This window comes from Rattus rattus, chromosome 1 (assembly GCF_011064425.1).
Source record: "Rattus rattus isolate New Zealand chromosome 1, Rrattus_CSIRO_v1, whole genome shotgun sequence".
NCBI classification, from domain to species: Eukaryota; Metazoa; Chordata; class Mammalia; order Rodentia; family Muridae; genus Rattus; species Rattus rattus.
The window spans coordinates 258126269-258142454 of NC_046154.1; the positions used below are offsets into that span (position 1 = coordinate 258126269).

General features: G+C 49.0%; 1 protein-coding gene across 2 annotated transcripts; it reads right to left on the minus strand.

Annotated features, from left to right (window-relative positions):
• Nucleotides 1-1272: 1272 nt before the first annotated feature.
• Nucleotides 1273-16047, minus strand: Alg12 (ALG12 alpha-1,6-mannosyltransferase). Of its 2 annotated transcripts, none has more exons than XM_032919292.1 (10): nucleotides 15884-16047; nucleotides 13174-13361; nucleotides 12971-13103; nucleotides 12434-12607; nucleotides 11495-11689; nucleotides 9371-9474; nucleotides 8617-8840; nucleotides 2169-2332; nucleotides 2011-2086; nucleotides 1273-1906 (listed from the first exon to the last, which is right to left on the minus strand). In XM_032919292.1, the coding sequence occupies exons 2-10, from the start codon at nucleotides 13336-13338 to the stop codon at nucleotides 1675-1677; spliced, it is 1467 nt and encodes a 488-aa protein (XP_032775183.1). In that variant the 5' UTR covers nucleotides 13339-13361; nucleotides 15884-16047; the 3' UTR covers nucleotides 1273-1674. The 2 variants fall into 2 exon arrangements, with proteins under 2 accessions (XP_032775183.1, XP_032775188.1); XM_032919297.1 differs by lacking the exon at nucleotides 15884-16047 and adding an exon at nucleotides 15709-15856.
• Nucleotides 16048-16186: the final 139 nt, after the last annotated feature.

Below are 16186 nucleotides of genomic sequence, written 5' to 3' on the forward strand. Positions count from 1 at the left end.
AACGGCCCGTGACTGTTCACACATGTTCATGTGTCTACATGTAGACATGCCTGTACTTCCTAATCTGTCTACAGGAAGGGCCTTAGAGCAGACACCCCAAGGGCAACAAGGACACCCAGCCTCAGATCTCGGCCTAAAGCCACGCTCCACCAAAAGGAGCCCAGAAACTTTGAGACGTGGCTAATCTCACAGGACACACACCTGAAAGTGCTATACACCTGGCAATGCTCAAAGGGGCATGTCACAAGTTAAGTACCATGTGACAGGGCTCCCCACTGGGGATATCTCACACCACAGGAACATCAGAGTTAGGAATGACTCTATCGAAGTTAAGCAGTAAGCCACAAGTACACAGACACAAAAGACAATATATGAATACACGTAAGTACAGATAGGAAATGGAAATAAATGGTGTTTCGAATACTGGCTGAGGGTCAGGAGGCAACCTGGAGTCTAAAGCCTGCCCTGTGGTATATGACACGATTGTGTGCAGACAGAAAGTCTACACAAGCAAGCCAAAGGACATGCCTCAAACTACCTGCTCGCAGACTTGGAAACAGCTGGAGGATCTGTCGGTAGATTGCTTGCCTTGGAGCACGGCGACCTGACTTCAGCCCACAGAACTACTTGGAGGGCTTGGGGTGGGGAGGGGAGGGAACAGACACACGTGTAGTACATGCTCGTAATTCCAGCACTGGATGCAGAGACAGGCAGGCCCCGGGGCTCACCTGCCAGAAAACAGAAAGCTGATGGTCCCTGAGAAACAAAACCCAGGAATGTCCCCTAGCTTTAACATGCACTTGCGTATGTTTGAACACAGCACGAGCACACGAGCACACACACACACACACACACACACACACACACCATAGCCTTTATAGCTGTGAAGTATACTGTGCAGATGCTATCCAGGCTGTGTGTGTGTTATCTGCACACACGAGCTTGTGTGGTGTGGACCTGCATACTGGATGCATGATGTGCACACACCATGTCATCTGTATGACTGGATGTTTGGTACAGTGACAGAGCCAGTGGCTCTTACTGTGAAACCAGGGCAGAGAGTGTCTCCAGAAGTGACCACATAACAAGACATAATATAAGAAAACATAATTTTTATTTCTGTTCTTTTATGAAAATGTGTTATGTCCTCAGAACTAATCCAAAATGGAGGTAGCATGCCTCGGACTATAACAGCTGCCGTGATTGGTGGTGTGTGTGTGTGTGTGTGTGTGTGTGTGTGTGTGTGTGTGTGTGTGTGTGTGTGTCTGTGTCTAATCTGTAAAGACCTGGATTTATATCGAGGTCTCCTGAGGCCATGGGCAACAAGTGTGGTTCAGGGGCAAGAAACATACAGTGGGGTCACTGCAGAGCAGGGTGGCAGGGCGTTCTAGCCTGACTCATTGTCCTCTTGGTTCTGAATGGCTCCCAGAATGAATATAAACACTCCTGTGGGTCACCTAACCATGGCAGACAGGTTTGAACAGGCCATTATCACACTTGGTGGTGGCTCCACATTCTCGGCCCTGTGTCTCAGGTGTGGCTATTGTAGGGCCTGGCCCAGCCTGTTGCAGGGCAACGCCGGGGGATACTGGAAGTCCCCGGTCTTTGCTGTTTTCCTGACTGTCTTTACTGAGTTAGAAGGTGACCACACTTGATGCTCCAGATCTCCTGTCCTCAGGCCGGCCTAAGCAGCCGCTCTAGAAGTACCAGCTTTGTCTGCAGGTTGACATCAAAGGGTGGCACTTTCATTAGATTCAGGCTCACACCTGTAGTGGCCTCAATCCGGGCTAGGACTCGGTGCGTGTCCCTGTAGAGGGCCAGGTGCCCAGGCACTGCCTCCATGATGATGTGGGTGTAGTCCAGCATGCCCGCTGCTCCCAGCTGCACATCTTCCCTCTTGTCATACCTGCCAGAGAAAGGCCACCTGTCACCACTGCACTCAACCACCCCTTACAGGTGGCCTCTGTGAGAAGCAACTAGCCCTGTCGCTATAATATTTCAAAAACAAACCTCCAGTCATCGTTGACCTGTAGAAACCGTGACACGCCTGTCTGGGCAGCAGCCACATCGATGTGTACAAGGACATCTGAGAAAACCAACCCTCAGTCAGAAGCCAGCGCGGAGCTTCTGTCAGGCGCAGGCTTCCCCAGGGAGCACCTTGGACTAACCTGTCTGAGGTGGCACCAGCTCATGTAGCCGCTGCATCGCAACCCCACCAGGGTAGTTGAAATGGGACACATAAAGGGATGTGGCTGTAGACGCCACATTTACCACGACATGTCCGAACACCAGCAGAGCTCTCACTTTGTACGGCCAAGACTTTTTATTCAGGCTGAAAAAAAGAGATGTTTAATGAAAAGCATATGGTGGCAGGAATACCACCATATCCTTCAAGGTCTCCAGTCGTCCTAAGACCCAGACAGATCACCCTCCCAGCAGGAGCACTCATCTCAGGATCACCCTGAGACTGGCTTCTCTCCACCATGCAGAACCAGAACCAAGATAATGGTCAGGCAGACCACACTGGGACCAGGACTACTGAATTATGCACACCGCTTGCCCCTACCTAACTCGGTTTACACGGAAGACTCATGTCAGTGCCCCCTCGTCTATTCTCTTTGTTTTGTTTTCCTTTTTTTGAGACAGGGTTTCTCTGTGTAGCCCTGGCTGTCCTGAAACTCTCTCTGTAGACCAGGCTGGCCTTGAACTCGGAGATCCGCCTGCCTCCGACTCCCGAGTGCTGGGATTAAAGGCGTGGGCCACCGCTGCCTGGCTCTTCTGTTCTGTGTAACGTGCTCATTCATCTCTCGTAATTGCTGGATGGGGGCAGGAAGGGTGTTGAGCCAGGCGGTGGTGGCCCACACCTTTGTTTTGATGGCAGTACTCAGGAGGCAGAGGCAGAAGATCTGTGAATTCAAGGCCGCTTGGTTTTACAGAGGGCATCCGAGAACAGCCAGGAAAAACCCTGTCTGGAGAAAAAATGAATAAATAAAAAAACAAACAAAAGCTGATATAAACAAACAAACAAAAACCCTCAACTAACCGAAATGACTAACATGCCCTCTGAAGAACTTTGTGGTTGAGCACAGTGGCGCAGGCCTAGAATCCCACCACTGGGAAGGCTGAGGAAGAATGACGGCAAATTTGAAGCTAGCCTGGGTTACATAGCAAGATTATCTCAAAACATAAAGCCGTGAGACAGCTCAGTGGGTAAAGGCACTCGCCATGTGAGCTGGTAACCTGACCGTGATTCCCCAGAACCCACACAAAGGTAGAGCGAGAATGGACTCCAGATTTTTCCTCTCACGTCCACATCCACACCACAACAGCGTACCTCCCCACTAATGCACACACACAGTAAAACATCCTCCAAATTTCCACTCTACATGCCAATTCGAGTTTATACTAGCTTTTTAAGGGGTATTAAAAAGACTCCACATTCCTCTTGAGCAGAAATCCAGCTCACTGCTTGCTCCTGTTGTGTATAAATAAATCACACAAAGCAAACCAAGGCCTCCAACATGGAAGGGCACGGAGGCAGACTTCGACCAGGTGTCCTGTACTGAAGAATCTTTTCGCATGCTGGTGTCCCCAGGTCAAACCTCATACACCCTGTGGTTGCCTGCTGAGACTATCCTAACCCTGCACCAGGTCCTGGTACTGCCTCACCCTCACTCCCTTCCTTTCCCAAGACTGACTTTGGTTGCTGAGGAAGGAGCAGTATCTTCTGCTGGGGATGAGTGTGGTGCACATGTGCACCTTTGTACAAAATGAACAACACATCTGCATGCATGTGGACAAGTCAGAGGACAGCAGGGGCCCTGCTCTATCAGGATTTTCTTCCTTTCAGATAGTGCCTCTCAGTGAACATGGAATGTTACAGGATATTTGATTACTGTACACAGAAAACCTAATTGTTAGCAGAATAGAAAAGCTCAGATACCGCGGTGTCTGATGCAGTTAGGTGTGTCCTGTAGAGATGAAGTTTGGGTGCCTCTGAAATCCTCCATAGATAAGAATGCTAAAGAATGGAAAGGCCCTGGGGTTGGGGATTTAGCTCAGTGGTAGAGCGCTTGCCTAGGAAGCGCAAGACCCTGGGTTCGATCCCCAGCTCCGAAAAAAAGAACCAAAAAAAAAAAAAAAAAAAGAATGGAAAGGCCCTGCCTAGTTTAAGGCAGGCTGCTTGGGAGAGGTCGTCAGTCTTTGCTCTAAGACCAGAGGCAAAGTCAGTTGGGTGGTCTTGAGTTACTGAGAATCAAACAGGCGGGCACACTGACTTGGGAGTCCCCACCATGATGGGACATGGCTCCCTCTGCCAAGGGTGTAGGGCAGGGGATAGTGTCTTCTGTTATAAGCAACTGTACATTTGATAGATCTCCCCCCCCCGCCCAACTCCCACTCTAAGTCAGTTTGCTACCCACCTGCACTGATCTAGCTTCTTTGAAACTTATTTACCTAGGAAGGGTCTCATGTGCTCCAGCTGGTCTGGAAATGGGGGAGTCCAGCCAAAGACGACCTTGAACCTAACTGATGATGTACTGAAGGCCGACTCAGGCTGGACAAACTCTACAGTGGAGCGGAGCTCCCCCAGCCCTTTCCCTGATTTTACTTTTGAGAAAAGCTCACCACACAGCTGAGGATGAGCTGAAGTTTACTATGGAACAGGATGGCTTAGGTTAGTGTTCCTAAGTACAGCGAGTCTAGGCGTGAGCCCTGCTACCCCTGCTCCATTTAGACAATGAATGCCATCCCCACCTCTCCCAGGGTTTGTCTTTAAGGCCTGACTGGGTCAAGAAAAGCAGAATTCAGGTTGAACCATGGTGTCTGAGCTGTGGCTCAGATCACTCCCAAATTAACCTGGGTTCTGTTCTGATCTGCCTCAATGTCTTAAAGATGTGTTTATCTTATGTATGTGAGTCCACTGTAGCTGTCTTCAGACACACCAGAAGAGGGCATCAGATCCCATTACAGATGGTTGTGAGCTACCATGTGGTTGCTGGGATTTGAACTCAGGGCCTCTGGAAGAGCAGTCAGTGTTCTTAACCACTGAGCCATCTCTCCAGCTCCTACACCTCAGTGTCTTTAAAGGCATATTGTAAACAAGCACTGATGGGACATGGTACTGCTTCCATTTCCACAGTCATTGTCCCTACCAGAAGGAACATTTCTATGTCTCTGAGGATGACTTTAAACAGAATGGCAGTTAGCAGCTGTGACTGAGACTGTGTGGCCCACATAAAGAAGAATGTTTGCTTTCCGACCCTTTAAAAAAATTAGTCTACCAACTAAATTTTAAAACCACTGGCCTCAAATACAAATTTTCAGTAAAAGTTCACTCTATTTCAGCTAAGGGACAGAGTGAAATAGTGCCACCAACTGGGAACCACCTGTTCAAATAGGTGAACCTATGGGGGATAGTGCTAATTAAACCATACAGTGCCCCTCAGACTCACATGTCAGCACTCGGCCCTCAGTGAGTGGCACTTCCTCAGGAGCCTCTAGAAACCATGAGGTGAGTACAGTGGAGGATGTAGGTTACGGGTGTGTGTGTGTGTGTGTGTGTGTGTGTGTGTGTGTGTGTGAGAGAGAGAGAGAGAGAGAGAGAGAGAGAGAGAGAGAGAGAGAGAGAGAGAGCGCATGCTCTGAAGATTATACTTGGTCCCTCCTCTGTTTCCTGCCCACCTTGAAGTGAGCAGTTCCTGGTGTCTTTCTGTTCTGCCTCACTAATGCAGACTGTGGACTAAGATCTCTAACAGTTAGCTCCTCACTAATGCAGACTGTGGACTAAGATCTCTAACAGTTAGCTCCTCACTAATGCAGACTGTGGACTAAGATCTCTAACAGCTCCTCACTAATGCAGACTGTGGACTAAGATCTCTAACAGTTAGCTCCTCACTAATGCAGACTGTGGACTAAGATCTCTAACAGTTAGCTCCTCACTAATGCAGACTGTGGACTAAGATCTCTAACAGTTAGTTCCTCACTAATGTAGACTGTGGACTAAGATCTCTAACAGCTCCTCACTAATGCAGACTGTGGACTAAGATCTCTAACAGTTAGCTCCTCACTAATGCAGACTGTGGACTAAGATCTCTAACAGTTAGTTCCTCACTAATGCAGACTGTGGACTAAGATCTCTAACAGCTCCTCACTAATACAGACTGTGGACTAAGATCTCTAACAGTTAGCTCCTCACTAATGCAGACTGTGGATTAAGATCTCTAACAGTTAGCTCCTCACTAATGCAGACTGTGGACTAAGATCTCTAACAGTTAGCTCCTCACTAATGCAGACTGTGGACTAAGATCTCTAACAGTTAGCTCCTCCCTAATGCAGACTGTGGACTAAGATCTCTAACAGTTAGCTCCTCACTAATGCAGACTGTGGACTAAGATCTCTAACAGTTAGCTCCTCACTAATGCAGACTGTGGACTAAGATCTCTAACAGTTAGTTCCTCACTATGCAGACTGTGGACTAAGATCTCTAACAGTTAGTTCCTCACTAATGCAGACTGTGGACTAAGATCTCTAACAGTTAGCTCCTCACTAATGCAGACTGTGGACTAAGATCTCTAACAGTTAGCTCCTCACTATGCAGACTGTGGACTAAGATCTCTTAACAGTTAGTTCCTCACTAATGCAGACTGTGGACTAAGATCTCTAACAGTTAGTTCCTCACTAATGCAGACTGTGGACTAAGATCTCTAACAGTTAGCTCCTCACTAATGCAGACTGTGGACTAAGATCTCTAACAGTTAGCTCCTCACTAATGCAGACTGTGGACTAAGATCTCTAACACTAAGCTGAAGAACAAGTCACTCCTCCCACAGCTGCTTCTGTCAGGTATGCAGTCATGGCCACAAGAAAACTGTGTCTTGTTAAGAGAGATCTTGTTAAAATCCCTTCAACTTGTGCAAATATGTACAAGTGAACTGTTAAGGGTCTAAGCCATGAGCTGAAGGGTGGTCTGAAGGCAGCTCCATGGCCTGGCCCCTTCCCTCTACCAGTTGTTCTGGGGAAGAATAGAAAATATGTATTTGTCCCTACCAGAGTGAGCATCGCTGTGCCTCTCCGGAATCTTGTCCTGCCTGGGCCCAGCCAGTCCCCTCAGAACTGACTCTGCCAGTTCTGAGAGCAACCTACACCGGGCTCGGCAGTCCTGTTTCCACCAAGTGGTGAGTACTGAGCATGGCTCCTGCTTTGGCTCCCAGGGCATTCACTTTCCAGGTCTAAACGAGGAAAAGGGCAGAGTGGACCTTCTAGATCTATAGAGCCCACAACATTATGAACTAGCTACACACTCAGCCCAGGGAACCCTCCTCATAGCCTGCCTCTCCTTAACCCCTGCACTAGCAGCTGACCCTATTACCTCCTGACCCACAAGTCACATCACCTGCTCTGTCTGTTACCTCCCCATCATCTGTATCACCCACTGTTCCTGTCCCGGGCAACTCCCACACCATCTTCCACACGAACCCAAGCCACAGCCTCCCTATTTCTCCACAATTAACCAAAGCACCACCTTATCTTCTCTAGCTCAGACCAATGCCCTCCTGCCATCCACCAGCCTGGACCAAGAACACCATCCACCTGATCAGTCATTCAGAGCCCTGGAACCCAGCCAGGACCAGCCACCTCCCAGGCTTGAAGGCCTGCCCTGGCCATCTCTCCCATGAGCAGCCCTGGGACAAAGGCGCTGGGAAGAGGCAGAAGTAAAACTCACAAACACGGAAAGAGGCACCAAGCACAGGCCTTCTGCTACACGGAGGACCACAGACACCCGATTTACCAAAGCTCTGCTCAAGTGACAAGGACACTCAATGACAGTGCTTGAATTTAAGTGTATGCCAAACCAAATACTCTTTGTTTCTAAAACAATCCTATTCCATGTCAAACTGGCAAACTTACTTATTTCTTACTTATTTTTTCCTTTTGTGAGACAAGATCTCACTAAACAGACCACAGTAGCCTCAAACTCAGAGACCTACTTGCCTCTGCCTCTCAAGTGCTGGGATCAAAGGCATGTGCTTCCCTGCACAGCAAATCTATTTTTTCTTTCTCCCACAAAGCCCACCTGGGGTTCTTTTTTTTTTTTTTTTTTTTTTCTATTTTTTTTGGAGCTGGGGACTGAACCTTGGGCCTTGCGCTTGCTAGGCAAGCGCTCTACCACTGAGCTAAATCCCCAACCCCCACCTGGGGTTCTTCGAGCTCTGAAGACCAGGCTGGGCTTGAACCCACAGAGATCCACCTGCCCTGCTTTCCAAGTGCTGGGATTAAGGGCGTGTACTTCTACTGCCTGGTGTAAATCTATTCCTCATGAACCTTTAAAAATACCTAGCACCTGGGTAATTAAAATCAGCACTCAAAAAAATATACCCAAAATGGGGGCTGGAGAGATGTCTCAGAGGTTAAGAGCACTGGCTGCTCTTCCAGAGGTCCTGAGTTCAATTCCCTATAACCACATGGTGGCTCATAACCATCTGTAATGGGATCCGATGCCCTCTTCTGGTTTGCAAGTGTATATGCAGGCAGAACTCTATACCTATAATAAATCTTTAAAAAATATATATAGTCAAAATGAAAAAGTAGAAAGTGTCTCAAGGACAAAACCCTCACACATAGGTGCAGCCTCTGGCAGCCATGATGTTGAGTACAGGGAAGGTATAGATGATGAACCGCAGTTCCTTGTGTGGGAGGAGCGAGTATAAAGCCACGAATCCAAGGCTTGGCAGAGCCAATGCATAGGTTCTCCTGTCCACTGCACCCAGGGGTATGAAGAGAAGGCTGCAGCCCAGGCCTCGGGGCAGGGCTGAGTAGAAATACCACAGGAGTGGGGAGGTCTTCAGGTTGGGGTTAAGGAGGCATGAATTTGTCAGAGATCGAGTCACTGTCCATTTAATGGAACTAAAATGGTAACAGCATAAAACCCAAAGTCAGTTATGCCAAAGCCACAGCGAGACCTGCGTAGGAGGTACAGGGATGACTGATCTTGGGCACAGCAAACCCTTCCAGCTACAGTGTAACTGAGGGCTCTGCAGAGGACTATGGGAACTGCCGTTAGCGTTTCTCCTTTCTTCCCAGTACTGAGAGATGAGGATGGTATGTTACGCTGTGTTCTCCTTTCTCACCATGAGACCATCTGAAGTACTGTGTAAATGTTTAAAAAGCAGCTACCCTGAAGATTATGGGTAGGACTAGGTGATACTCAGGGAGACATTGCCAGAGAGTCCCAGGTGTGAGCCCTAGGAGAAGCTCCTGCCCTGACCCTCAGACAGCCACCCAACCTGTGCCAGACTGTGGCTGACTGGAGGCAGGCCAGGGTCATCGGGCTGACTAGCTCATGCACTCCTACCTAATACTGAAAGGATACGCCCCAGTTGGAACTTTTGTTCAGGACAGTGTTGTACCAAAGCACCACTCCTTCTGGCCACACAAGGTATCGCCAGAAATAGGAGTCCACAGCAACCGTCAGCCCTAATAACAGAACAGAAGTGTCCTCAGTAAGCAACATGGCCACCTATAAAATTCAAGCCTCAACTCACATGAACACTGTGCTTAACTGCCCCACAAAGTGACTGCTGTCCACAGAAACCACCAGCAGCTTCCCATAAAAGGAGCTGATGGTGTGTGACGCCATCTCATCAAGTATCTTCCCCAGTGCATGACACACCGCCCTCCTCTTGCCTGTCCTAGCAGCCTGAAGGATAGTGGTGGATGCAGGCTTCCAACTAGAAGCTACCTCTAGGACAGAACTGGCAAGTTCTACTGCTGCCAAAGTTCAGAACATCTTGTTTGCATCTTTTAAAAAGGAGGAGGACTAGAGAGAGAACTCAGTAGTTAAGAGTGCACACTGCTCTTACAGGGGACCCAAGTTCAGTTCCCAGAAGCCACAAGGGAAGGCTCACAATTGCCTGTCACAATTCCTGGGTACAAGGAAACCCAACATACTCTTCTGGACTCTATGGGTACCCACAACCACACACTTATTTCTACAAACAGACACATGTATGGTGGCCAGTGAGATGGCTCAGTGGGTAAAGGCACTTGCTGCTAAGCCTGATGACCTGAGTTCAATCCCTGAGACCTACATGATAGTACGAAAGAACTGACTCCCACACATTGTGCTCTGACCTCCAAATGTGCACTGTGCTGAAAACAGGCCCATGTGTGGCCATGCGCGCACGCACGCACACATACACACACACACACACACACACACACACACACACACACACACACACACACACACACATCCAGGTACGAGGCTGAAGGGATGTCTTAGCAATTCCATGTGGCTGACAACTGTCCATGACTTCAGTTCCAGGGGATCCGATGCCCTCTTCTGGTCTCCATGGGCACCAGGTACATATGTAGTTCACAGAAAAAAATGCCGCAAAATACCCATACACAGAAAATAGAAATAAATATATCTCAAAAACTCTAGGAACAAACCGAGTGGCTATCCCTGAGGACTGACACCGAGGCTGACCTCTGGATGCCACGCACATACACACACACACCACGTTTTCAACTGACACATCTGTCACTTCAGAGCTGCGGAGGCTTGAGCAGGAAGAGCTCAAATTTGAGGCCAGCCTGGGCTATACAGTGGGTGTGTGGTTTGAATAAGAATATTTCCTTGGGAGACTGGGGATTTAGCTCAGTGGCAGAGCACTTGCCTAGCAAGCGCAAGGCCCTGGGTTTGGTCCCCAGCTCCGAAAAAAAGAAAAAAAAAAAAAAAAAAAAAAGAATATTTCCTTGGGCTAGAGAGATGGCTCAGCATTAAAAGCACTGACTGCTTTTCTAGACGTCTTGAGTTCAATTCCCAGCAACCACATGGTGGCTCACAAGCATCTGTAATGGGATCCGATGCCCTCTTCTGGTGTGTCTGAAGACAGCTACAGTGTACTCATATATAATAAAATAAATATAAAAAGAAAGAATATCCCCCAAGAGCTAATACATTTTAATATTTAGGTTCTAGTTGGTGGACAGTTCAGGAAAGATTAGAGGTGTGGCCTTATGAAGGGGGTGTGTCAGTGGAGCTGGGCTTTGAGGTTTCAAACAAGCCCGCACCAGGCCTTGTCTGTCTGTCTGTCTCTCTCTCTCAAGCCTTGTCTGTCTCTCTCTTTCTCTCTCTTTCTCAGGCCTTGTCTGTCTCTGTCTCTGTCTCTGTCTCTGTCTCTGTCTCTGTCTCTCTCTGTCTCTCTCTCTCTCTCTCTCCCCCTGCTACCTGTGGATCAGGATGCAGCTCTCAGCTACTGCTCCAGTACCAAGCCTACCTGCCTGCCTGCCTGCCTGCCTGCTTCCTGCCATGATGATCACGGACTAATCCTCTGAAACTGTAAGCCAGACCCAATTAAAAGTTTCCTTTCATAAGCTGCCTTGGTCATGGTGTGCCCTCACAACAGAACAGTAACTAAGACAGTCGGACTCTGTCTCAAATACCAAAACCATTGGCAGACACACAGACAAAGCCGAGATGCCAACTTGCCTAGGCAAAGAATCCCTGCTGGGATGGCGTGCTGGAGCAATCTGGCCTCAGACATCCTCCTTTGGTACAAGGTCAGCAGCAGCATGATGCCCAACAGCATAGCCAGCTCAGCCCTGAAGCCAATGATGACAAAGGCGGAGAGCCAGACAAAGACGGCCCATCTGTGCTGCAGCCAAGCTGTGAGGGCCGGTAAAACTGCAAAAGGAACACATAGTGAGTGAGGGGTGCGCTCTCTCTCTCCCCCCCTCTCACACACACACACACACACCCCCACATTACTCCGGGGCAGCAGTGACAGTTCAGCAATTAAAAAGCTGGCTGTTGGGGTTGGGGATTTAGCTCAGTGGTGGAGCAGTTGCCTAGCAAGTGCAAGGCCCTGGGTTCGATCCCCAGCTCGAAAAAAAAAAAAAAAAAAAAAAAAAAAAAAAAAGCTGGCCGTTCTTGAAGAAGACCCAGGTTTCACTCCCAGCTCCCACAGGACAGCTCACGACTTTCTCTAACTCCAGCTGCAGAGGACCTGATGCCCTCTCCTGACCTCTGAAGGTATTGTACGCACATTATATGCTTAAATACATACATAATACCCATGCATGCAAACGCTTAAATAAACAAATCACTCTAGAAGCTGCTCAGCACTTCGGAGTTTAAGGCAGGGGGATGAAGCTGGTCTGGACTACATCGTAGGACTATGCTCCCAGCACACTAAAACCCCAAATGGACAAGCGCCAGAGAAGCCGACTTGCCTAGGCAGAATGTCTGCTGGGACGGCACACAGGTGCTCTAGGGTGGCGTTCTCTAGAGTACCAGCCCGATACAGAGAAGCCTGCTTCCGTAACAAGAGATCCTGAGCAGCTTATGAGGAGCCATGGCGTGGAGGACAATGCTGTGAGCACGTCTGTATGCTGTGAGGGTCAGGAGGCACATCCTGAAGCTACATACCCACAGCCAGGGCCAACACGTTGGGGAGCGTCCTCGTACAGTAGAACATGAGATGAAACTGTGTGGCTGATATCCAGCAGAACATGACAGCCACCGTAGCCCCGAACTGCTGTCTTACTGCCTTCTGTAATGTCCAGAGTCCAAAAATCACACCAAGCCCAAGGACGCCTCTGACTAAATGAAATGAGCAAAAAAGTCACTGATGTGAGGGATCCAACAGGAGACACAGGTGAAGCCAGGGAACAATATGCAAGATTACATAGGAGTGCACGTGTGTACCAGCAGTGGCCATGGGGCCTGTGTTTGCACTGAGACCTACACCATCCAAGCCTTCGACTTCCTTTCAGCCCTGGCTGGCTGTTGACTAAAGGCAAGTTAGTGGAGTCTAAGGTACAGCTTGTCCCAAGTCTGGCTGAAGGCTACGGTGAATCCACCCAACCCTACCCCATCCCTACTCCACCCCATCCCCACCCTACCGAATCCCCACCCTACCTGTGCTCATGTAAGGTCGCAGCTCTCACCCGCGTGGGCCCTTACCTATCAGCTGAGAATAAAATCTGGAGACTTCCAACAGTGAGAGCACATAAACCACAGGGCTGGAGAACGCTGCGATCAACAGCGGCCCCAGGAATGTCCTGGGAACGACTCCAGGAAACTCATGGTGGTCATACTGCAAGGAGAAGAGTGGTCAGCGCAAGGCTAGCGAGAAGAGCAAGCCTCAGCTCAGGGCAGTGCCTCACCTTGTCTATGTCCAGCTGGTGATACAGAAGGTCGTGCGTAGCCTGCAAGTTGAAGCTCTCTTCTACCTTGGTGTACGGACAGGCAACAAGGTGGATGGCAGCTACAGTGACCAACAGCCCCAGAGGCAGCAGTGACTGCCTGCCTGATGATTTCTTGCCAGCCATGAAGAGCTTTAAACTTCATGCACCTTCACAGAAACAAAGACAAGTAACACTGTTACCTTACATGGCCTGACACTCCTAAGACTCGGCCTGAGGTCACACTGGTGAGATGTGGAGAGGAGGGAGCACAGCACCCCTTGAGATGGCTATTCTCTCAACTTGACACGTGTGGAAATTAACTAAAACCCAAGCAGCTGGGTACCCCTGTGAGGGATCTGTTAAGTAAATCTTCTGAAGTAGGAAGATCCATCTTTAAGCTGGTCACACCTTCTGCTGGTAACCTCTATAAAGGATGTGGAAGAAGGAAGCTTGCTCTTTGCCCGCTCATTCTTTCTGTTGGCCTCACTGGCAAAACCATTCCTTCATTGGCAATAGCATCTATTTCTTCAGGATTCCAGTGTATACTAAAGACCATATGAAAGAAACATCCAGCCTTGTGGGCTGAACTAGATTCTTGTACCTTTCATTCATAGGCAACCATTGTTGGACTAGCTAGACCACAGTCTGTAAGCCACTCTAATAAATCGCATGTGTGTATGTATATATGTGTATACACACACACACACACACACACACACACACACAAACACACACACACACACATTTCATTCTTATTACTTCGAGACTTCTTGAGAACCCTGACTAATGCACCCTTTAAATTTTTTAAAATTGTTTTTTATGTATATGAGTGTTTTGCCAGCATGTATGTCTGGGCATCTGATCCCCTAGAACTGTAATCACAATTATAGTTGTGAGGTGCTATGTAGGTGCTGGGAATTAAATTTTGGTCTTCCAAAAGATCAGTCAGCACTCTTAACCAGTCATCTCTCCAGTCCCAACCCCTTGACATATAATGACGCTCATAGTTCCTATTGTCTTAGTTAGGGTTTCCATTTCTGTGATAAAACACCACTCCAAGAACAACTTGGGGGGAGAATTGGCTTATTTCATCACACAGCTTACGATCCAAGGAAACCAAGGGAGAAACTCAAGGCAGGAACGTGGTAGCAGGAGATGATGCAAAGGTCAAGGAGGGGTGCTGCTTACTAGCTTGCACAGCCTGCCTTCTTATAGCACCCATGACCACCAGCCCAGGGATGGCATCATCCACAGTGAGCTGGGCCCTCCCACATCATCAATCAGGAAAATGCCCCACAGGTATTCCCCATCCCCACATGGAGGCCTATCCTAAAGACTTTAGTGGAGTGTAAATAAGCCTCAGCTTGCACTTGCTCGGTCCAAGTTTGGTTGCAAGGCTACGGTGAGTTGGGCCAACACCTCACCCCACCTGACTATGTCCAGCTGTGTTAGACCCAATAAAAAGTGCTGAACTGAAAAAGTCTGACTGTCGACTAATTATGTTATGGAACAATGTGTACATAAATTCCCAGCCTGACACAAAATCATACTGGGGCATGGTGATGCACACTTATGATTCCAGTACTTGGGAGGCTGAGACAGGAGGAACAAGACAACCTAGGCAACTTGTTAAGAGCACAGAGCCTTGGGTTCGGTCCCCAGAACCACATAAACACCAGGTACTTAGATATATTTGTGTATTCTCAACGCCCAGGAGGTAAGAGGCAAGAGGATCAAAAGTTCAAGGTCACCCTTGGTATTACAAGACCCTGTCTCCAAGAGAAGGAAGAAGCCAAGCCGCGGAGGCAGCAGTCCGACTAGCTGTTTCTACTATCTGCTCTGCAAGACCCAAGCTTTAGAGTGACTACTGCCTATGGAACTCACCTGATCCTCCTCCTACCTCACAGCCACAAAGGGGTGTGTTTTCTGCTGAGGACCAACAGCAGCCATTTTCCAAGACAAGAGACCAGGGTGAGCTGGAATACCCAGCCAGGAGCAAAACAATACTAGGTAGATATTCGCCAGTACATAAAACCCAGCTATCGCAGGAATGGGGGCAGCTGCAGGGAAGACAGATGGCTAATCGCCTTCCAGCAGCCAAGCTCAGAAAAGCTATACTCTTTGCAAATCTGGCGTGGAGAAGGAGGGCACCTCAGATCAGATAGCACCCTTCAAAGATCCTGTTGTCCCTGACAATTGTGACTCCAAACCTAACAAGGAAACTGTCGGAGTCATTCGTTCAAATTGTGGCTTTAACCTGGAAGTGTTTATCTGATGTAGATGAGGCCTACTTGTAAACCAAAGACCAGACGAAACTGTATTATTTATATAAACAGATGTTCTCTAAAATACAGATAATTCACATCGTCTCCTCCTCCTGCTCACTCAAGTCACTTAAAGTTCGAAAGGTCATTGTGAACTCACTGCCTGAGCCCCCTACGGAAATGTCGACTACTGCCCTCTCTCCAACCACATTGACCCGGACCCAGAGGTAGAGCAGTTTATAGATGACACCTGCGGCCGCCAGGTGAGAAAGATAGATGAAAGGTCCAGGCCTCAGGTGAGATATCCAGCCCCTAGGTGAGAGGTCCGTTCCCCAGGTGAGGAACTCAAAGGCCGTCACGCGCTCTCGGATGAGCCCCGGCCTCGTCACCTCCCGAGTACCCCAATCCCGGCGGCGCGCGCTAACCTCCTCTGCTATCCGCATGGCCCCTCGGAACTCACAAGACTACCCTCGGCAGGAAGCCGGCCGCGGAAGCCAGGCCAAGAAGCCAAATCTTTGCCCGAACTTAACATGGCCACCATTGCTCAAGCTGGCCACAGAGGCGGGCACTTCCCGCCCGGAGAAAAGATGGCCGCCGCAGGCCACTCGTGGAGGGCGGGGCAAGAAGACCGGATAGATTACGGTTCCGCCTCATTCTCGCGGGACGCTGACCCGGGGCTTTCTCATTGGTGGCTTCTCGTGGCGAGCCTCAATTGGTCCACATCAGGC

Coding starts and splice junctions, on each gene's coding strand:
- Alg12 (XM_032919292.1), bottom strand. CDS start 13,338: ATGGCTGGCAAGAAATCATCAGGCAGGCAGTCACTGCTGCCTCTGGGG. Junction 13,104..13,173: donor ACCAGCTGGACATAGACAAG/GTGAGGCACTGC, acceptor TTCTCCTTGCAG/TATGACCACCATGAGTTTCC. Junction 8,841..9,370: donor ACAAAAGTTCCAACTGGGGC/GTATCCTTTCAG, acceptor CCCAACCTGAAG/ACCTCCCCACTCCTGTGGTA.